At 36.5% G+C, this 24,072-nt stretch overlaps 2 protein-coding genes across 8 annotated transcripts in view; one reads left to right on the top strand and one right to left on the bottom strand.

The window, feature by feature from the left end:
- Window positions 1-4,462: 4,462 nt before the first annotated feature.
- On the bottom strand, window positions 4,463-12,021 carry LOC113230232 (gastrula zinc finger protein XlCGF46.1-like). Of its 3 annotated transcripts, none has more exons than XM_026464069.1 (6): window positions 11,866-12,021; window positions 11,062-11,687; window positions 10,789-10,984; window positions 4,945-5,220; window positions 4,711-4,819; window positions 4,463-4,606 (listed from the first exon to the last, which is right to left on the bottom strand). In XM_026464069.1, exons 1-6 carry the CDS (start codon window positions 12,004-12,006, stop codon window positions 4,584-4,586), a joined length of 1,371 nt encoding a protein of 456 aa, XP_026319854.1. In that variant the 5' UTR covers window positions 12,007-12,021; the 3' UTR covers window positions 4,463-4,583. The 3 variants fall into 3 exon arrangements, with proteins under 3 accessions (XP_026319854.1, XP_026319852.1, XP_026319853.1); XM_026464067.1 differs by having other exon boundaries at window positions 4,484-4,608; window positions 4,671-4,819; XM_026464068.1 differs by having other exon boundaries at window positions 4,495-4,608; window positions 4,653-4,819.
- Window positions 12,022-18,885: 6,864 nt separating this feature from the next.
- LOC113230489 (transcriptional coactivator yorkie) overlaps window positions 18,886-24,072 on the top strand; it is a 33,517-nt gene continuing 28,330 nt past the window's right edge. For all 5 annotated transcript variants that reach the window (XM_026464445.1, XM_026464444.1, XM_026464441.1 and 2 more), the window contains exon 1: window positions 18,886-19,449. In XM_026464445.1, coding sequence (XP_026320230.1) covers window positions 18,977-19,449 — 473 coding nt within the window. In that variant the 5' untranslated portion in view covers window positions 18,886-18,976. The remainder of the gene's footprint in view (window positions 19,450-24,072) is intronic.

Here is a 24,072-nt window from a genome sequence, read left to right as displayed (position 1 = left end):
TGATTTAGGAAGATTATTGTTATACGATGATGTGCAGTGCGGTCCGTCATAATGTGCGTGAGCCTTTAGAATATTTAGGTATTTCGAGTTGTTTCTTGTTCTCATCAGTGAATTTTTTGTTACGGCCAATCGTACTACAATCGGCCTACAGTGCCTTAGGGAAAATCCGCCACTGCTCTGACGGTAAGAGGCCTGACCGTATGACTATTGTATGACTGACGTATGAGTCCATGGAAGCTACGGATACAGCTAGTGTGGAACACACAGACGATGAATAAAATTCTGCTGAAGTAATTTAGTACATTTACTGTGCGAAGATTTTTAAAACGGTCCCAATAAGGCGCCGCGCAAACGTATGCCTTGTGTTAGATACAAGCAACCGACAGCAAGAAGAGAATTCATAAAATTAGAAATCTACACAGTCGGCAGTCGCCTGTTGCGACAATCGGACACAGTCGCCGGTTGTGGTACTCGAACATTGTTGCCGGTTCCGATAACCGCAATTGTATGAAAATAGAATTCTCAATTCTTTGTAGCATTTATAATAATGTTACATTGTAATTTAGGAATGTTGCTAATTTTGAGTTCATTTATGGGCCCAGTTCGAGATGACAATAAATTCTCAATTATATGTATATAATAGTTAATCATCATCCACAGCCCAATTTCACCCACTGCTGTATACAGGCCTCCCGAAGTTTGTGCCTTCTACTACGGTCCTGTGCTAGTCGCATGCATGATAGTAATTAATATATATTCACATAATTTGTATTTTGTAATATTAAATAACAAAACTTGTAGCTTTGACAAGCTTCTATATTACCTAGTTATTGTAATAAGTACCTATCTATAACATTTACATTATCTTGAAATCTTTTCCATTAACATTATTTTAACATTCGATTTAATTCCGTATTTATTTATTCATTGATATGTTTAATATTATGTATTTATGACATTTATTAGTATTTAAAGTAGTAATATTCTTTAGTTTACATTGTGTAATATTTTTAAAGTCTTCCGCTTAAATATTCGTTAACTGTGTAGTATGCTTTCTTAATTACTGTACAGATAGCTCTAAAAGTTTATTTTTAAAATCTATATCTTTAACAGTGTCTCCTAATTGTTCTGGTAGTTTATTCCACTGTCTCCGTAGTCGAACGGTTACCATGCTGAACTGCCACGCAGAGGTCTACATTTATTTCTCTCGTGAGCCTACCTGTCCATGGCATGCAATACAGGGTCTCCCTAGTGCGGGGCTATGAGTGTGTGCGTTATAAAAAAATAAAAGGAAGAAAAAAACATTTATTCGGCTATTACAAATAAATATACAAAAAATAATTTGTATAATAATAATTAAAAAAAAAAATTATATATTACTAAAACCTACATAATAAAGCTCCATTGAAATGCTGCAGTTCTGTGGCACTGGACAATTAGTCGACTAAGACGCAATTGCGAAGACCTTTTTAATATAACTTTTATATAGGTAAAACGGTTTTTTATGTTTTATTCTACCAAAGAGTAGAGTGGCAAAATGTATATGTACCGACGTGAAGACATATTTAATAGTTTATTTTTGTTAAAAAATACCAATGATTCGTAGGAGATATTGGATAACAAATTTTTAAGCATGCATTTTGAGCTCGTTGTATTAACGCTTTAGTTTTACATAGAAGACGAAAACCATAAACTGTATCTGCATAATTAAATTTAGACAAAATCAAGGATTCCACCAATTTTAACCGTAAATCCGTGCTGAGATAATCTCGCCTCTTATATACCTAAAACTTTTAGGCGATAAAAACTATTACGAGCAACTTCTGCTATATGGGATTCAAAACGTAGGTCTGAATCCATTATGAGACCTAGATTGCGCGCTTCACGGACACCAGTTATTGCTTCTCCATGAATAGTTAATTGAGGTTCTCTCAAAGCCATCCTCGAAACTAGCAGCCTTGAGCCTAATATTCAAAACTTGGACTTGTTAGGATTTAGTGTGAGTGAGTTACGTTTTGATCACTGGCAAATCTTCTCTAGGTCTTTATTTATCATTTCGACTTTCAAAAAACGTTGATTCAATATTGTTTGGTTTGCATGACAGATACAATTGTAGGTCATCTGTGTATAAGTGAAATTTCCAGTGCTTTATGCAGCCAATGATATCTGCAATGTAAAGAATGAAGAGCAAAGGCCCTAAGATAGAACCCTGTGGGACACCACTTCGCATATGGGCAAGTGACGATGGAGACACAGAACCATCTCTCCCACCAAACTGTACATAGAGAGAGCGATTATTCTGGTAATCAAACCATTTTACTGAAGGCTCATCGAAACCATAATATACTAATTTGGATAATAAGAGAGAAATATTTATTGTATTAAATGCACGGGAAAAGTCAAGAAGCTCAAGCACAGTTCCCATTCCTGCGTCTTGAGCCTCCAAAATGTTCCCGTGACATCCATCAAAGCCGGTATAGAGGTATAGAGGTGCTGTGTTTTTTCCTAAAACCCGACTGAACACGTCGCTACTGTTGCTTTGGAGAATTGTTGTACCGTGAACAGTGATTGGTACACGACCATTTGTTTGCCGGAAGTTATTGACAAACTCCGTAAAAATAACCGTAAACGCCGTATTATCTTGCACCAAGATAATGCCAGACAGACACGGCCAGAATGAATTTTTGAAGGTGAACAACGTTGACCGTATGAGCCATTCCGCGTACAGTCCCGACCTGGCACCTTGTGACTTTTATTTATTTCCAAAAATTAAGAATCAGTTACGCGATAAGAAGAGGCTATCGAAGAGTATGAAAAATATGTTTCAAAGATTGTCACGGAGGAGTGGCATATGCATATATGTTTTCAAAATTGGTTCATTCGTATGAAAAAGTGCATTAACGCTAACGGAGAATATTTTGAGAAACAATAAATTCATTTCTGATCATTTATAGTAATTTTTTCTAATTCATTCCGGAAACTTGTAGTGCGCCCCACTTTTGGTCGAATATCCTTAAAAGTAAGTGGATGTGTATTTTTGGGGAGAGGTTGTACGATGGCTGTTCCAAAGATCAGGAAACGTTGAAGAAAGTATCGAGGTGTTAATTATGGATGTTAAAATTTTCAAGGTGTATATGGGAGAGTTAATAGTAACATGTCCAAGAAAATCATATCGATCCCCAGGGCATTAGATTTAAGACTGTTAATAATTCGCAAAATAGATGCTCTAGTAATAGTTTTTAGAGTAAATACAAAATTTCCAGCTCTACGAAGTTTAAAATACTCTTACTTTCAACATAGGTATAAAAAAATAGTTTATTATGTATTGTGTATGTATTATATAGTATTTCTTCAGTCATTGCTAGTGTACTTGATGAGTGTAGTTTGAGTCGAAATGTACCTAGGCATTGCTAATTTATTTTTGTTACACATAATACACATCGCATCGGGTTCTTATCATCCGCTTACAAAAAAAAATCTAGGTGTTTCCTCACAAATTTCCAAGGTAGATAAAAGGTAAAGTGAGTATTTTATGTTTTTTAAAGTAAGTGTTGCAAGAGTCGGTACTCGTAATGTTAACTATGATCTTTATCAAACTATGTACGACAGGCTGGGAGAATCAGTACTGTTTTCCTACGTTATAACACCGTAGCTGTAGCTGAGAAACGTATAATAATATGCGTAAGCATAATACGTTATTAGAGAAGTTTCGAAGTCGGTAGTCTTTTTTATTTGAAGAAAAGCATAAATGAATTTTGAAAGTTTCGATTTTATTTTTTGTATCGTAGTTTCCAATTAATATTAGTTGTTAGTTGTCTATTATAAAATCCAATAAAGTATAATATGGAACAACTTCTAATTTGATACCATTATGACATTGACCTACCAATATTATGATAAAAATTTACTGTAAGCGGCTCTTTTTGGTAAGGTTGGAAAGTCATTATTTTGTTTTAAAAAAAATGAATATTCGCTTCCATATTTGCCGGATAGCTTGTAACCAACACAAGACACACATTTGCGGGGCGCCTTTAAATAAGTATTTGCCCATATTTATTAGAGGTTTTTATCATCAAGTTGGCAAGACCACGTTGATTGCGGCTATCCCCGCTACGTAGCTAACGCAATATAAACACTACGTAGCGCTAACCTCAAGCTGTACAAGGCCTAACTTTATAATAATCGATACCAGTATCCGTAGTGCGCGATAATAAAGTCGCAAACAACCTTTTATTAGAAATAAACGAAAAATGAAAGTTCAAATACAAGGTAGGTATGTTGTATTTTTATTGACAAAATGTTGACACAGAACTGAATCACAATAAGCTTTAAATAAGTACAATGAATTTAGTGTCACTTCTTAAGTGCAGAAGAAACAGATGCTTAATAAAGTATTTTCCTGAAGATACTGATCTATCAGCCATTTGAAAATCTTATTTTTAATCTGAATAAAAATTCTAAGATTATTTTTAACTAACCTGCATTACGATATTGTGTTTCCAGTGAAGTTCAATAGGTAATAACTATCCTATAATTTGCAGTAGGTTTTATGTATTTCAATGCAAGTGTAAACATTGTTATTGCTAACAAGGTTCTAGTTCATTAGGTTCTATCACAACAAACTTGTTGTGATAGAACCTAATGAACATGGTAAAAATGATTACTTCAGTAAAGCATTTTTAGACAGTAATGCAAGAGGTCTGTCCTTAGTTGGATGATCCTTGTTATGGTGGAATAGTAGTCCTCTTCTAGTTACAAACTTCTCCGGGCAGAATGAGCATGTGAAAGGCTTTTCACCAGTATGCTGATACATGTGGTACTGAAAACACAATTATTTGTTTATGAAGTTAATTCATTGAGAACAAATAAAAAAGTGCATGATATTAATTCCATCAGATTTGTACTATTTATCTTATATATTATTTTATCTATCTTAATACTTACAGTGTAGTTGTCCCTCTTCATAAAACTGTGGCCACAAATCTGACAGAAGTACTTGAATATTCCTTTCACATTAGTAAGGCGCACTGTAGGTAATTTATCCTTATTCTTTGATTGGTTTTCCCTTGTAGATCCAGGTCGACGGTTAAGCTTGTACTCCAGACGGCGCCCAGGGTGCATACGATTTCTGTGCGAATAGCAGTTCCCAGAACTGGCAAAACATTTATCACAGAATGGACACTTGTAAGGCTTAGCACCAGTATGCTGGTTTATGTGGAACTAAAACAAACAACATAATGTATGAAATTGTTACAAAATCAAAAGAAAATGTCAAAAAATTATATAATTAAAATAGAAAAATGGTTGATTGTTATTATCAACAAACTGAGGACATTTATAAGGAGAGGATAATTAACCATTCATGTCACACTATCGCATAACACACGCAACCACTTGCGTACTCATGTACAGACACCTCCACACATCACCACACACATGCTTAGAGATCAAATTGTTTTCCATTTTTGGATCCTGCGGCACAAGCCTAGAGCTAATTGTGCTGTAGTCATAACCTTGTCATACGTAACACTTTTTATTATTAATTTCGTTAGCCACCACCATAGCAAAGGTACTGGACGGTCTGCTTGATCGCACTTTGAACAGTCACATGAAATTGAATGATACTCAGTTCGGATTCCGGTCTGGGCTCTCTACTGAGACTGCCATACTGTGCCTGAAGCATACCGTCCGTTACTATACAAACAGGAAGACTCCGGTCTATGCCTGCTTCTTGGACCTATCGAAGGCGTTCGATTTGGTGTCCTATAAGTTACTTTGGAGAAAAATGAGGACTGATACCAGCGTCCCCAGTGAAGTTATAGACGTTTTTGATTATTGGTATAAGAATCAAATAAACGTTGTGAAATGAGCGGGAACTATCTCCGATGAGTACAGCATGAGTTGTGGAGTGAGACAGGGAGGTTTAACATCACCTCGCCTGTTTAACTTGTATATAGATGGGCTTGTCGAGGAGCTAGGCAGGGCACAGGTCGGTTGCTCCATAGATGGCAAGTGTATAAATAACCTTAGCTATGCAGACGACATGGTTTTGTTGGCTCCTTCGATAAGTGCCTTAAGAAAATTGCTTAAGATATGTGAGGGTTATGCCGGGGCCCATGGGCTCAGGCATAACGCAAAAAAAAAGTGAGCTCCTGATGTTCCAGTCTCGGGGTCACAAGATCACTTCAGTACCACCCGTCTATTTGAACGGTGTTGCGTTAAATAGAGTTACGCGATTTAAATATCTTGGCCACTGGGTGTCGGAGGATCTCACTGATAATGAGGACATAGAGAGAGAGCGACGGGCGTTGGCTGTTAGAAGCAATATGTTGGCGCGCAGATTCGCACGTTGCACAGTACTCGTGAAGGTGACACTTTTCAAAGCATTCTGCCAATGCTTCTATTCGTGTAATCTGTGGGACAACTTTACGCAGAAGACAATCAACGCCCTGCGCCAACGTACAACAACGCGTTCAGGGTTTTATTGGGTTTGCCACGGTACTGCAGCTCATCCGGCATGTTCGCGGATGCCCACACGGATGGTTTCCATGCTATCCTATGAAAGAGAGCTGCCTCATTAATAAGTCGTATCCGTTGCGGCACGAATGAGATTCTGCGCGTTGTGGCTGGTAGAGTGGATTGCCCGATCATGCTACATTGCATGAAACTGCATTTAAAACCATGTCGATGATTTATTTGATATTTAATTTAATTTGTTTAATTATTCTATGTTTTTAAGTTGCCTTTTGTTTATTTTAATGTGTGTAAACCTATTGAATTATCTAAGCTAATATTATAACTGTAAAATATGGACTGTAGTTGTCTGAGAATAAATGATTTTTGATTTGATTTGATTTGATTTGATTAAGAATCCATACTACCTCAGCTCGAATTCAAATTTTTCCCGTACTGAATCGGTTCTATTGCGCGTGTCGAGTGAGAGGGACATTGGCTTTATTTCAAAATGTACTTTTTAACAAACTGAATTAAAGCCATTTCTATTTAGTTCAGTTGATATAAAAAAAATTGGTATAATATGTAAAGTACCTATTAAATATAGTCGTTTTCTTGTAAAATGTTGAGGTAAATTTGTGGTTTTTTCTATAGTAAAAATGTTTAGGAGTCGTGTTCTCATACCATATAGTAATCAGCATATATCCTTCCAAGATCCTGGAAATACTCTTTCTGAAACGTATTGCGCCAGAAGCGACCGCTGTCGAACTGATCCCGGAATACCAATTTGGCTTTAGACGATCTCACGGTACAATGAGTAGCTGCATAGGCTGCTAGAAAAGATTCACTATACTTTCGAACACAAGTTATATTGCTCTGCTGCCTTCTTGGTCATATCACAGGCCTTTGGCCATGTATGGCATGACTGACTACTGTACAAAATACGCTAAAATATACCCATAAACTACTATCTATTCATAAAATCTTATTTTAGTGAAAGACATATTTACGTTAAGTACGGTGTTACTATTATACTGTGTTATGGTTATACTATTATAACAAATTTCTATAACATAATGCAGGCGTACCACAGGGAAGCGTAATGGAACCGATGCTCTACCTTATTTACACCTCAGATTTGCCAAACATACATGATGTATTAACGGGAACTTTCGCTGACGACAATGCGGTTCTTGCAGTTGATGAACTACCGCGGGCGCAACAGCAAAACTTCAACAAAATATAAATATATCCCAATGGCTAAGAGATTGGCGAATAAAAGCAAACGAAACTAAATCACTTATGTTATTTTCACTTTGAGACGGGATACATGCCCTGAAGTAGAGCTAAATCAGACAAAAATTCCTCAATCCAATGAAATCCGTTACCTGGGCTTACTTGGAAAAGCATATATCCACAAAACGAAAAGCTCTTGATCCACAGCTAAGGAAACTATACTGGCTCAAAGGAAGAAACTCACAACTTACAATGGACAATAAACTCTTACTGTACAAGTGTATTCTCAAACCAATTTAGACTTACGGATTGCAGTTATAGGGCACGGCATCCACATCCAATATCGAGATACTGCAAAGATTTCAATCAAAAGTGCTACGTATAATCATTAGAGCACCTTGGTACATGATAAATCAACGCCTTCATCATGACTTGGCAATTAGAACCGTAAAAGAGGAGATAAAGCACTTGCTGGTTGCTTATTCCAAACGCTTACAAAGGCATTCTAACCTACTTGCAAGAAACTTAATGGCAAAACCGTCTAATCAAACATTTCAAAGATTAAAGAGACAAGCTCCTGAAGATCTTTTTCTAAGTGAAAATGTTTCATATGTATGTATATATATTTTATTATATTTATAAGTAGTAAAATTGAGGATTGATTATATATATATATTATATATTATTTCTTCAAAGCCATTTGGGTACGTTCCGTTTGAGGTTGTATCGACTCTTAAGGAAATAAACATAATGTCATATATTGGGCAGAACTAAATTACAATCTGAACTGTCTTAACTTAATCATTATTTCACTTTCGTGAGTGTGTATCCTAATTTACGATTTTTACTATCTGTATTTTCTGTTTTTTTTAAGTCTTTACTATTCACAGACTATTCTTTCTTCCGTGATCAATTTCATGTACTAGTCATAAGGCTCTTTAGAGCTGTGAATTTCATTGTTATAATATTTCATTAAAATAGTTAACATTTCAGTGGAACTTTCAAATTTTGAAATTGATAAGTAACTAATGAAGACAATGATATTAAATGACAATAGACATGCAATCTATGCCTCTGAACCATTGTCATTGCATTATTGTCTGTTGACAACATTAGTACCAGTAATTGCGTTGAATTCTAAGCTAATAGCTGTATGCTATTTGATGCAACAGGATTTTGATATTTGCATAACATGTGAAGTTGTAATTAGACTGGCTACGACAGTTTCTGGTGTTAAGTCTTTGCATCCTAAATAAGATTCAATGTATATAGCACAATATTGCTTGTGCATTGCACAAGAATTCTGAAAATAATAAGAGAATTTACAATTCCTCGATAGAACACTTTTAATCATTCAGGATAGACCATTGTCATAATTGAATAATATATTTATTACATTTATTTTAATTGATTTTATTTTTATGAATTTTTGTTGTTTTGTTTGAAATTTATGCATATCAAATAAAGCGTATTTTATTTTTTATTTTATTCATTTATTTATAACAACAAGTATAGTACCTATAACGTAGCTGCGCGGCTTATATGTGTGCACGCCGGCCCGCAACATGTACGGACACACACATTCGCACTTTCTAAGAGTGTTCTAAGTGTTATTTAGCCCGGGTCGTCACATGCGCCATTCGTTATAGAATTGAAGCGTTCCTTCGGCACTTTCGGTTTAGGCGTTTAAAAATGCTATCAAATATTAGACGTGTTTAATGTTGTGTTTATGGCCTATTAAAAGAGACTCCACTTTAAAGGACACGACTGTAAAATGGTTCGAGTTTTTATGAACAAGACTCAGTTGTTATACTAACAGACACGCATTCACGCATTCGCAAGCACATACAGACACTCGCACGCACATACAGCCACTCGCACGCACTCGCATGCGTACGACACATGCGCACTCGAACGCTCACGCATGCACTCGGAGGTACACGCACGCTCACGCATGCACTCGCGCGCATTCCTATTTCGTAACCATACTCCCATAATAGAGATACCAATGCTGGCATAAAAATATCAACCTACGTACGTATTGCATTTGACAAAGGTTATTTCAACATAGCACGAAAACACTCTGTGGTAAAAAACTATAGGTTTTTCAAATTATGTTTACAACCTGTACATACAAATAAAATAATAATGTGACAACCCTATGCTTCCGGAGAAGAGCAGGTATTGATGCGCCAAACAGGCGGAAGTTGCCCTACTCGTTCTTATTCTACTCTCTTCTTCTTCGTCTTATTAATCAACAGTTTCTAGGGTTAAGTCTTTGGATCCTAAATAAGATTCAATGTATTAAGGCAGAACAATACTGATAAGAATAAAAGAATTTGCAATTCATTTCATGGAACACCTTAGGATAGATCTTTGTCTTATTGATCAACAAAATTAATCATAATTATGTAAAAATAAGCCCAAATAGTTAAAACAAAAAAAAGTAAAAGCCAATTGTACATCAATCTAATGCCACACAATGGACTTTAATCATTTGTAATAAACTGTTATATATAAACTATTGTTTACTAAATTGTGATTCCATCCTTAATTTCTGTTTTTTTAAAATAGAAATAGAAACTTTGTGAAAAGATAATATCTTGCCACCCTTTTGCAATTATCCAAATCTAAGAACATTTTCTATAGATTTTTGAAATCCTAACATAAATGCCTAATGCGGCCATGCGGACTCTCAACATTTTACACATTTATACACGTTATCTCCACCAGTGAGACTATAAGTAAAAATTATTTCTGAACCTTTGGCACTGCTTGTGTCACTTAATAAACCAATTTAATTTTCACATAGTGACTTTGACAATAGAAAATACCAGACCAATCTATTTTTCTTGGAATTTTGAATCAGTTTCCAAGTGGTTTCAGATCTCTTTGAATTCACAAATAGGTTCTAAATGGCTGCAGTGATGAGGGGAAGTCATCTAATAATAATAATAATACAGATTTCTAAGAATTATTTGTAGGATTTCTACTTTATTATTGTTTATGCTTGCTGATCTCTCTTATACTGCTCGTAGTTGCCTACTGCTTGTTAAGGAAGTAGAACTATCACATGCAAATTACTAGTAGTTAAAATACCTTCAGGTCCTGCTTCCTCTTAAAACATTTCTTACATAAATGACAATGATAAGGTCTCTCGTTACTGTGAGTTATACTGTGGGTTCTCAAATTGCTCAAAGTATTGTAGGACCGTCCACATACTTTGCATGTAAATGATTTACTTGATGACAGGTGCACAGCCATATGTGCTTCCAGGTTCTTTTCTGTTCTGAAACTAAAGTTAAAAATGTAAAGACACAATATAATAGATATGGCCAATGTAAATTTTGATAATGCTAACCAGTAACTTACGTTCTACCACAAACGGTGCAAAAACCATTTCTTCTATGTTGCTTTAAATGGCCAATCAAATCATTTTTTAAATCAAATCCTTCATCACAGGTATTGCAAAGATACATTTTAACTGGCTTCTCTTCATTTGAGTGGGTCCATGAGTGATTTTTTAAGGCCAACTCGGTTAAGAAACTCCTCTTACAAGTCAAACATGGAAATGGTTTCTTATCCTCTAGTACTGGGTCATTTGATTTAGAATCACTTCCTTTTCTAATTAGCTTAATTGTAACATCTTCACAGGCAACACCATGTAAATATGTGACATCTACAGCATTTTCACAAGTTTCATCCGTAGTTGGAGATAGCATATCTTCATTTTGCAGAATCATCATAGGGTCTACACTAACTTCCATCTCTGTTATCTTTGCTTCTTCTGACTTTTCTGTTGTATCAGTTATTTCAGTCTTAATGCTATTGGGATCTATGACTGGCATGCATGTAGTAGGAGTTTTATTGAGCATAGTGCTGCGTCTCAATAAAGTTTCCTGTGCTTTGTGTGCAGTGTCTATAAAGTCACAGACACTTTGCAACTTATAGCAACATCTTATGCAGATGTTTTTGGGCAGTGTGTCATCTTCAGCAACCTGAAAATTTTCAGGCCATAATTCTGATTTTATTAATAGTTAATATGCAATATGTGTGCAATTAATAACATATCTATCATTGAGTGGACTTCCAGATAATTTTTAAGAAACAATCAATGTATAAAATGCGGGAAGGTTGAATTTTGGTTTAGTAGAAGTAGGTGCAAAAAAAACTTACCTCAATTAACAAGTATTTGTTAAGTTTATTTTGAAGAAGCAGTGCCTCAGCTTCTTTACTAAATATCATTATAGTTACGTCTTGCTCTTCGGCACAGAGTCGACAGCAGCGTTCGAAGCTTGCATCCGAACTTTGAGCCATAATTTAGATTTTCACTATTGTTACCATGTCCTACCACGTCTTGAGATTGCACTGTAATGATTTTTCTATTTTCTCCTTTTCCGATGAGTAGCCACGCATGCGCGTTTAGAGATAGCGCTGTGATGCCTTGTATACTTCATACTTATTGATATTTCGAGAAGGTATAACAGTGAACACCAATGCGCAAACTCGTACGCGATCTAGTCACTGTATAGTTAACTGCATTGCAGTACTAGAGAGAGTATGCTATAGAACGCCAGTACTGTATTTTACTTTTATTTGCATGTATAATATAATATTCCAATCACTATTTTGATCAGAATGTAAATACATACGGTACACTTAATTCTTAAATTAAACCACACCGCAAGCTCTAAATCAGCAAAATAAATAAACAATTAACGAATCAAAATAGAATGAATGGAATGTTACGACTTGTTTTGACATTACACCGGAAAAGCAACTGAATGGTTTGTTTGCACCTGCGTCAATTTTCAACGTTAGTTTAGATGCATTCATCAATTAAAAACTGCACCGTACTCTATAGTTTCAAATTATTACGATATTTACAGCTCCAAAAAATATATTATGCTTCTTTATTTATACGTTTTACTTGAAATATTAATTTGGTCTCAAAATTGTAAAAGAAATCGGTCAAAATTTTACGCAAACTCTGAAAACGGGGTCAATTTTTCTGTTCTCATTGTCTCAGCGTATTACTTCATGGCCTTGTTTTACATGTCCTATATACACAACCTCCATTAGAGGTCAGTGCCTATATAGCTCTAAGTGCACTCTTGAAAGCTTGAACGAAGGTAGCAGTCTGACCACGACCGGGAGAAGGTTCCAAATACGGGCAGCATTTACTGTGAACGAAACCGAATGTTTTTGGGCACTGTGTTGTGGAAGGCCGAGGGACAAATTGGTGCCAGAACGCAGGCGTTTACCCATAGCCTGACGTTGTTGAAAACGCTCACGTAGATAGCTAGGGGAAGTGGGATGAAAAAGGATTATAAAATTCTTTATAAAGAGGAAGCATAAAATGTGAGCATTTCTACGTAAACGAATAGGTAACAACTTCAAATCATCTTTGAACTTGAAAATGTGGTCGTACTTTTTCAACCCAAACACAAATCTGATACATTTATTTTGCAGCCGCTCCAATTTATTAAGAAGGTCCTGTGAAAGATCAAGTTAGGTAACGTGCGTACGAGCATAAATTTGGTAGACAGAGGGAGAAAGTACTGCAGCCACGTGATGGAATGAAGTGATGCAAAGATTTTACGACTTACATCGGCGACTTACTTCGACCAAGAGAGTGTCCGAATCCATTATGATGCCCACATTTTTAACTGAACTGGGAAAAAGAGTTACGGTGTAATTTAGAGCTAAATTGGGCATCACCATAGACTCTAACTTGCAGATGGATTGGTGTCTGCCAATATTTAGGGCTTATTGGGACTTTTGTGCATTTAAAAGAAACCTATGGACTTCTATGAACTTCTTTGCACATATCGAAACCGTTTGTAGGTCGGAATTCTATGTGCCGATAGCAGAAACACATCCTCAAGACGGGCTGCAGTATAGATTTGAAGATCATCGGCATAGAGATGGAAAGGAGACGTGAGTGATGATGTAATAATGACCACAGATAAAGACGGAAAAAAGGATAGGAGATAAAACCCCACCCAGCGGAACGCCATTACAAACAGCTGTGAATATCTAATGGGTCCGTTCCTCGGAGTATCGCAGCGCATTTCCTTCTGCGTCTCAGAGAATTGAAATTAATTCCTTATTTCAATTACCATAGTACAAAATATCCATTCACAAATTTAATGACCTCTGCCTTGCCGTCCGCTGGTTTTCGATGGCACTTAGTGGCTCATAAACTGTTTGGTTTCATTTGGTGTCGGTCAAAACAAATGCCAGAAGGCTGTTTGTTGAGAGGACAAAATGTAATTCAAAAAACATTCACATAATACTTATAATATAGTTATGCTTATAATATATTCTGTGAGCATTCCAAGATGTTCGATATCGTGCACAAGATAGTTTGGTCAGGAGAATTCGTTGTTATATTGTAACGGGCCGTGACATCAAACATCTTAAATCGTATTTGAGTAGTTTTATTAAGAAGGTCGGTGTCAACGGTACGATATCATTATAACGGATCTGAAATTAGCATAGGCGTCCGTCAAGGTTTCATTAAAGGTCCATTGTTACTTTTGCTTTATATTAATGACATGATACCTAACCTCATGGAAGGTATAGAACAAGAGACAGTATTGTTTTCTGACGATATTTCCTTATTTTTTGAAATTAAATGGCATCAACGTTCCTATGACGTCGTGAACAATGGTATTTTAAAGGTAGTAGACTGATTTATGTTTAATAACTTTCTTCTTAACGAGCAAAATACAAAATGTGTGAAATTTTTACCTTATGTTAAACAATCGGTCACAAGATTTTAAGACCTTCTACAGTAAATCGACTGGTAAACTGCATTTTAAACATTTTAAAGTTCACTCTCCTCTTGGACATTCCTCTGGGGTGATAGATGCTGAGTTCTGTTCTCGGGGTGAAGAGCCTCTGTTACATGTGTCTGCGGATCAGGTACGTGACACAATTAAGGGTATGACGAGAGGCAAGTCTCCCGGGCACGATGAGCTCAGCATCGAGCATCTCAAATACGCGGGGAACCATTTGCTAGGTCTCCTGTCCACGTTCTTCTCAATGTGTCTTAGTCATGCATATCTACCTGATGACCTTATGAAGACGATTATAGTTCCGATTGTGAAGAACAGGACAGGAGACATATCGGACAAGGGGAACTACCGTCCGATCTCCCTAGCCACTACAATAGCCAAGGTGCTGGACAGTATGTTTGATTCTATTAAAAAAAATATTTAAAATTACATGACGCACAGTTCGGGTTTAGAGGGTAAGCTCCCCCTCGCTCTTCAACGTATATGTATATGATTTCATTGTTGGGCTCAGCGGTGTGCGTGTCGGTTGCCGCGTGGTTGGTGTTTGTGTTAACAACATCAGCTACGCGGACGACATGATGCTGCTGGGCCCCACAGCGAGGTCGGTCGAAGAGACGCTGAAGGTCTGTGCTGACTACGCTGCTTCTCATGGTCTCCACTATAACATTAAAAATTGTGAATACATTGTTTTTAAGGCCGCCGGTAATAATCTTAAAGAATTCCCAGAAGTAACCATTAACGATATGAACATTAAAAGGGTAACTTCTTTCAAATATCTTAAGTACAATGCCGACATTGTAAGAGAGCGTAGGGCTCAAGAGGTAATATGTTGATCCGTAGGTTTTCTCGGTGTACAGAAGAAGTAAAAAATAACGCTTTTTAAAGCTTACTGTCAAAGTTTCTACACAGGGAGCCTATGGGTTGACTACACCAAACGGCCGCTGGAGACCATACGTGTACAGTATATTAATATTTTTAGGATGATGTTGGGACTGCCGCGTTTCTGCAGCGCATCGGGGATGTTTGCAGAGTATGAGACGGATGGTTTTGCTGCCATCCTTCGGCAAAAGACAGCATCCCTGATGCGCAGAGTGCGGGACAGTCCCAACAGCGTCTTACAAACTGTGGCTGGTAGAATTACCTCTCCCATGTGGCAAAGCTTCATGAGAAAGGTGATTTGAAAATTAATATAAAAAAAAATGAATCTAACTAACTACCTTATAAGCACTTTTCTTGTGATTATTACTAACAAATTATGGAACTCGTTGTCCGAAATAAAACAATTTTAATTATAATTTTTTTAAATTTTTAACAAACATTATAGTGAGAAATGGAAATGTAATCTTGTATACAGTTCTTGAACAGTTGCTCCATATTAGGATGACAGGAGACTATGGTAGTGACCCACTTTGTCTTCTCAGGTTGTTAAATCAAAATAAATAAAAAATTTGTCTTTTCCATCCTCTAAGATATTTCCAACGAATATTGTGTTTGATGAATGTCAGTTTTCAGTTTTGTCAAGGGAATCTGCTTTGCAGTACGAACGTTTATTTAATGTGAAGATTTTTAAAGTATTTGCTTACATAAGAAATAAAGATTTTTTTCCGTTTGGAGTGTAAGCACCAGTGATGGTGCTAAATGGTCTTTCATAAGCTGTTGAAATAACAGACTTCAGCAATCACTTGCTTACTTGATAAGATTGATGGTTCTTGAACCATACAAGACTTTTGCACCAAAATTCTCGTATATTTATAAATAGAGAGAAATTTAAGTAATTAATAATATCTACTACTAAAGATTGCTAATTTTTTAGCTTATTTTTGGTAGGTCAATGTTATTTTCACAAATTGTCATAGTAGAGTTCAGTCTTTAATTTTGCCAAGCATCAAATGTGGAAAATATGTGAAAAATATCAGATATTTTCTCAAAAATATCATTGTTTCAAAATAAAAAAAATTCCATAACCCAAGACTGATCTAGCGTAGGTAATAGTAGAAAAAACATTATTTTTAATTTTTAATTTTATTATCGTTTATTATTTCTATAGTTTTTTTTAGAAAAGATTGAAAATATTGAAATTACATTTTCATTTTACGTGAACGTATCTTTAACTATCAAAATCATACTCTTCATTCGTTCAATCATATTTCCGTCTCTCTTTTGGACAAAAATTGAGTTGAAAATTGACCCTTGTCGACATGTAATAGCGTCTATTATTGAGATAATTTTTCCTATTTTGACAATTCAATTGGCAGATGTACCGGATTACCGCGCAGATTATCAAAATGAAAAATGATGAAATAAATCAAATTGCTACTATATCTTTCTAATTTGTGATCAAATTACTTTCTTTGTGGTTCTGTTGAGAGAACATGATTTACTCCTGTTAGAGCAATTTTACTGAGTAAGTAGAATTAAGTAATTTTACTTCTCGATTGTCCGCGAGCACGTAAGTGAATTTTTTTCTCATGAATTCATGAATTTTTTTGTTGTTATTGTTCTTTGTTATCACGATTCATGAGTGCGATCACAGCGAAATTAAAGTTATAGTTATTGGTTATAGCCAGATCCTTATGGTTACATCTACTCTTTGGTTATCCAAACAAATGCAAGTAACTATGACAAAATCGAGTACCACAAGTTGCAATTAGTGTTCTTTATTTTTTTACACTACCAAAATATGATTTGTAGATTGTAGATAAATTAAAAATAGCCACGTTTAGCCCTCACTGACTGATCCACCACAAAACTTGTCCATCACTTTTAATAACACTAGCACAGAACTTTGTCATATAAATTATGAAGCATTTGACATGAAGATTCTTCGAAAGAAGAAATTAAAAATTAGTCAAGTGTATGTTTAGTAAGCAATTATAGTAAAGCAATTAAATTCTAGTCAATGTATATGACATTGACTAGAATTTTATTGCTTAAATGGGGTGAGTAAGTTTCTATAAAATTTGTAACATTGCAACCTATGGTGATGCACTTAAGACTGGTTGGTATCAAAACATGAAAAAATTGTTATAAGTAACAGTGACCATAAATAAGTATATAATCTTTCTTTCAATGGTAGTCTTATGGTTTTTCAACTCATGATGTTACAGAGTTCAGAAATGGTCACGTTTAAGGTGCTAAGTATGCTACTAGGAAAGATAGGTACTGAAACTTCTTTGAGTAATAGTTCAAGGTGGGCTCATAAGATTACGGAAGAATTGCTACAAGTATATATTGTAGGTTTTCATTTTTCGGTGAAGGCAAACATTGTGATGGAACCTGTATGTTGAAGAAGATTCACAACCCCCCAAAACATGTGACGTCTCCCCAACCTGCATTGAGCCAATGTGGAGGACTATTACCTAAACCCTCGCCCGAAAGGAGATCTATGCCTAGCTGTGGGATGTATATCAGGATTTATGTCAGGAGTGGTACATTTAGATGTCATAAAGTTTTCTGTTAGGACTGCTGCATGAAGAGGTTAAATAACTATTGAAAGTAGCGGTTATAGTATTGAATTTCTGAATTTAGTTTTACAATGGGAGATCATAGAGCAACTGTAAGCATTAAAGAGATTTCTTAGGTTTTCTGTGGCAGAGCTACAAGAGTCATTCATTATATTTTCTAGTACTATTTTGTCTTCTAGGGAATGTTTAACAGCCAACAACATAATTTGTATTAAACTATGACACATTAAATAATAAATGAGTATGTAAGGCATGGACTCTTAAAAACAGAACAATATATTTTAAAATATTAAATAAATAATGGGAACCTGAATATATATAGGGCCAAATTATTTTTGAGTATCGTGACGGTTGCGTGATCAAGGTACTGAACTTCAAATCATCGCTAGGATAACAATATAAAAAAAATTGTTTAGTAATTCATACTGGAAGAACAATTAGAACACCTATTGAATTAAATTTTTAAACTTAACTTTTCTTGCTTTTTCTTATATCCTTTCACTTCTTTGGGACATTTTATTGAATTGGTACAGGACATACAGTACAGTTAATTTCCCACAACTTGTTTTTTTTGTATCCTTGTCCAACCTGACTAATTATACCAAGTTTAAGAGATATAAAGCAACTGTAACTGTGAGTTCATTGGGATACATATTTATGTATTGGATACCATACTAAGAATGAAATGGGTGGAGATAGTCAATGTTGGTAGGTATTGTAGACAGGCAAAGCAAGGCAAGCAGCAATGGTAGTCAGGGACGGCAGGTCGGCGGCGCGGGGGCAGGCGGTAGACCGGTCTGCGCGGGTGGCGCGGCGGGCGGCTAGTGCGCGTGGGCAGCGGCGGGTGTACGCGGCGGAGGCGCGGGCGGGGTGTGCGTCAGTGGAGTCGACCGACAGTCGCGCAGCTAGCGCTATAGCACAAGTACGTCGGGTGGCGCCGCGCCAGCCCGTTGCGTGCTAGTGTTGTGTCACAGCGGTGGGCCAGGTCGGTTTCGAGATTTCGTTCGTCCCGACTGAATCATGGCTCTTAACACGGACGGTGAACAGAAATCGAACCTGGTCCTCCGCGTGGACCAGGATTCGGAGACGGTTCTACAGTCATTGTTCGACACAGTGCTCAAGCCGGACTCGAAGCGGCCGCTACAGGTGCCTCTACGTATGCGACAGCTTCCAAAGTCGTTCTTTAACCCGCCGTCGACCGGTTCCAAGTCGCCATCTGTGTCTCACTCGCGAGAAAACTCGGCTGACTCGGCATTCGGATCGTCGTCCGCGACTGGCGCCGCGCCGGTGTCACACTCTAGAGCACACTCATCGCCCGCGAGCTTGCAGCAGACTTACGCGGCGGGCCAGCAGACTCAGCAACCGCCGCTACACCACCAACATACCAAACAGAGATCCTATGATGTCGGCTCACATATTCCAGATGAACTGGGACCCCTCCCTGCTGGATGGGAACAAGCGCGCACTCCTGAAGGACAGATATATTATCTCAAGTAAGTATGACTTATTTATTTAATTGTTTATAGAGGACGGTGACCAACATCGTGTGCCTGAAGTGATTCTTGGGTAAGTTTCTATAAGAATAATCAAAAACGGAGAGGGTAATAATAATGGCACCAGGGCGTTGGTTGGTCATGAAAGCTTGTTTTAAAATTTTGATTTGGTCTACGATGTGTATTGAACGTAAGTAAGGTACCGCCGCTGTGGCGCTTTATTTCTTCGAAAAAGCTTTCTTTATCTATCAATAATTTAAAAAAGTAGGTCACAAAAGAACACCTGTCATGAAGACGCTAATGCTACACTTGCAAAAGTGGCTGGTATTGCAACTATACTTAATGGATAACTTGCCGTTAATTATTTTATGTTACATGTTTAGTTGTACCCACTTTATCTTTAATGTTGATGGGCATTGAGTACGTCACTGGGATTGTTTCGTGCACCTGTAAGGCTTCACCTGCCTTATTTATATAATGTTCTACATTTGTTTGCTTACTTTTTATCTAATCTGACGATGTAGTTATGCAGTTGTCATATCTATGGGAAGAAGTATTAGTAATCCTTTTAGGTTTTGGCTATGCCTTGTCATTATCTTCTGCAGGATATGTTTCCTATCCAATATGTAAAACTCGTATACAATTTAAAGTGTAGCCTTATCTGTCTTGTTGTCTGTCGTCACATGATATCTTATCTGGATCATAATACGAGTACCTTCCTTCAGTACAGAATGATAAAGTTTGATAAGACAAGGAAAATGAATCATTAAAATATACAATAGTTGGTGCGAACAATAGCTCCGTTTTGCTAGTTTTGAACATGTTATTGGTAAATACGGTCAATTGGCTTTTTTTTGAAGATTATAACGCACAGTTTTTTTCCATTTATTTATTTTCTGGATGGATCATGTTAAATAAATTAATGGTTAGAACTTAATCGCAGCACTAACTTTCCTACAGTATTTATAGTTTTAGGAACCTTATCCTTCTGGTATTAATTTCCTTTAAGTAAATAATATATAATAGAAATGTTATCGCTATATTATAGTCGCTATATTTTTTATATTAGATTTTTAGTTTGGAGGGTTTTTTCCTATTCAGGCGTTTTGAATACAGCTGTCAAGTCTGCATATTTATTGCACAATTTTCCAATATTTCGGTGCAGTACACTTTGCTATTAAAATTCATACTTTTTCCAATGGAAAAAATCATGATCTACATTCCATCTCTTTGTAAGTAGAAATCATCTTTTGATTTGTTTGTTGGGAATTCGCTAAAAATGTTTACAAGACGCAAACCGTATTGTAGTAGTAGTATTGAAATAAACACGTGCCCCACACACGTGATAGTGTGCCTAAAGTCAGATCTAATGTATCGAGAATTGGTGACTGTACGACTACTAGGTACTACATGTAGGTGGATTGATTTTAACGTTTATGTTATCTGGCGCCATTACTTTATAGCCACTTACGTGATTAGAAGTAGTCAAACTACTAATATTATTAAAAAGTCATATCCAGAATATAAATATTTCTTTATTTAACATTAAGTACCTATATTTTATCTTTCCTTAAAATTTATTTTGTTTCGTATGAGCTTCGTTATGTATACATACATTATGTAGCTTTGTAATGAAAAGTAATTGGTTACTAGATGTGCAGAAATATCGGTGTCATTAACTAAAATACTAATTGTTGGCCATAACAAGTTTCCTACAACGAAATTCTTTGTAATTTTCTGGTAATTTGTCAAATAATAACAATTCTCGTTATTGGGTTTGTAACATACGCAAGTGATTTTGCCATGATTTAAGGTAGTCCTCACATTAAATATTTTTTTATTACAAAGAAAAACATATTGCTAGAATTTCAATATAAACATCTTGGGATCAACAAAATTAACTTTAGTCAAAACATTGGTTTTGCAGGGGCTTTTAAGTACAGTAAGTACTAATATTAATAGTACGTAGTAATATTTCACCATACTTTCCATTCTATAGAACGTTCTGGAATATCATATCCTAGAATGTACGAAATTGATCAAAATTGAGCCATAGTATGCAAAGTATAGTCAAGTGCACATCAAGCTTGAAACTTTGGACCGTTCTTATCTTAAGCGGCATAGAGTTAATTTTAGCTCAAGTGTCAAGCTTGATGTGCTCTTGACTGTACCATAGATATCGTATAGTTTAAGCATTTTATTTGAAATCTAGAATTACTCTCACAATATTATGTCCTGTAATAAACTAAGTGATAGTGATATAATGAGTAGATTATTGCTTTTAAGATGATATTATGCACGTTTCGTGTATCCCAGTTCGTTAGTGCATATTAAGTTTGCCAACACGGAAGAGCTGAATGCATTTTGCAGTCACGCATTTCATAAGCTGTCTGAAAATATTGATATTCGAATATCAAAGGTATATTAATATAGAATGGTAGCTTGGCTCTGCTTCCCCAGTCATCGACTGCAAGGAGCTCACCGCGATGGACCATCGCAACCAGTGCGTCTCTTCCGTGTCGGCAAATAGACGTGCGTGTCGTTTCTTAATTGCGAGTTGGGTCGATGCTTTATAAGCTCCATAACGCCCGTCAGCTTGCGTCTCGGCTGTGAAATGTTTGCATTAATTATTATTGGAATAGAGGTAATTCTCTGTGGTTTTGTTCTGCTAGACTTGGCGATGTTCCGAAACGGGTAGCGATGCAAATTGCTTTGGCGGACGCCCAACGCGGCGCTATCACGCTGTGAAGCTTCAGCTCATCACACCTTCTGCTAACTCTTTGACCTGAAGTTTAATACCTCGTGATGCTAGTCTGCATATTTAATGTTAACTGTTCCTCTTTTTTTAACATTTCTCACTGCAGTTGCATTTAAAATAAACTCAAGTTTAACATTTCCGTATTTGTTATTAAATACTCCTATAAATATAGGACACAAATGTTACCATACGACACATTTAACGCGTCGTATAGGAAATATTTTAACTACATTCACACAAGCACCACAATATGTGTCGTGCATGGGTCAATATTTCCTTTTAAGTGTCGTCCTTTGAATCCTTAATCAGAGAAACTCTCGCTCTGCATACAAAAGAACGAACGTCGGCGTCCGCCGTCGTACGAAAAAAGATAGAGCTTAGGTTCATTCAACTTGGCTTTATTTAGACAAGCATTAAGGTTACCTTATATCAAGCGCCATGTATGACCTGTCTCGTAATTGTAAAATAGGCATTTTTACTACCGCGTGTGATTATTACATTATACGTAATGTACATAGGGCGCATTATAAGTTTCCGGAACTGGCCACTTACATAAACAATATTTAAAAAGTAATTACAACATTTGAAAATGGAACTCTTTGGCTGTGGATTACAGTTTGTTAGTTTTGTCATCTGACTGTCACTTGTTTTTATATTGTGGCGTCATTTTAGAAATGAATTGTCTACATCACCATGGATTTAACTCGTGAAAATTTTCGTAGTATGATTTTCTCTTAACTGTAATTTAACAACTCAGCGGAGCTTCGCTTGGCGTCAAACTGCTTTTGGCGATGAAGCACCTTGCAAGACGACTATTTATAGCTGGTTTGCAGAATTCAAACGCGGTCGTGTGAATCTCAGTGACGAATTTCGTGATGGTCGCCCGTCCACTCTTGTGAACAACAAAAACATCGATGCTGTGCACCGTATGATCAAAACAGACAGGCATGTGACATACCGTGAGATTCGGGCATCTTTAGGCATAGGCATGAGTAAAATACAATCAATGCTACACGAACATTTGGGTGTGAAAAAGCTGTGTTCTCGGTGGATCCCACACAATTTGACTGAGGCTCAAAAAACGGATCGCGTCACTTGGTGCAATACCGTGCTTACTAGATTCAACGAAGGGGCGTCAAATTTGGTGTGGGACACAGTAACAGGTTACGAAACATGGATTTATAGTTACGATCCCAAAACAAAGCAGCAATCGAGCGTAGGATCTTTCGAGATGAGCCGAAACCAACCAAAGTGGAGCGCGTGCAAAGTGCCTATAAGCGGATGATTGCTTCTTTTTTTAATAAAACTGGACACGTGGGTACTGTTGCTTTGGAGACTCGTTGTACCGTAAATAGTGATTGGTACACGACCATTTGTTTGCCGGAAGTTATTGACAAAATCCGTAAAAATAACCCTAAACGCCGTATCATCTTGCACCACGATAATGCCAGTTCTCACACGGCGAAACAGACAAATGAATTTTTGAAAGTGAACAAATTGACCTTATGAGCCATCCCGCGTACAGTCCCGACCTGGCACCTTGTGACTTTTATTTATTTCCAAAAATGAAGAACCAGTTACGCGGACAATGATTTTCATCACCTGAAGAGGCTATCGAAGAGTATGAAAAATATGTTTCAAAGATTATCACGGAGGAGTGGCATAAATGTTTTCAAAATTGGTTCATTCGTATAAAAAAGTGCAATAACGCTAACGGATAATTTTTGAGAAACAATAAATTTATTTAGGAAATGAAACTATTTTTCCGGATTTAAATCGCGTATATTTGTTTTTTCAAACAAACCGACGTTTCGGGCCCTTTACAGGTCCCATGGTCACAGTCAACCGTGACCATGGGACCTGTA

This window comes from Hyposmocoma kahamanoa, unplaced genomic scaffold, assembly GCF_003589595.1.
Source record: "Hyposmocoma kahamanoa isolate Upper Pololo Valley unplaced genomic scaffold, ASM358959v1 63, whole genome shotgun sequence".
NCBI lineage: Eukaryota > Metazoa > Arthropoda > Insecta > Lepidoptera > Cosmopterigidae > Hyposmocoma > Hyposmocoma kahamanoa.
This window is presented reverse-complemented; position numbering and strand designations above follow the sequence as displayed.

Bases quoted from the DNA above. Each gene is read 5' to 3' on its own strand.
- LOC113230232 (XM_026464067.1), bottom strand. From the start codon at position 12,006: ATGGCTCAAAGTTCGGATGCAAGCTTCGAACGCTGCTGTCGACTCTGT. The intron at 11,688-11,865 runs GTAAGTTTTTTT...GAAAATTTTCAG, and splicing joins ACAAATACTTGTTAATTGAG to GTTGCTGAAGATGACACACT. The intron at 10,985-11,061 runs GTAAGTTACTGG...TTTTAACTTTAG, and splicing joins TGCACCGTTTGTGGTAGAAC to TTTCAGAACAGAAAAGAACC.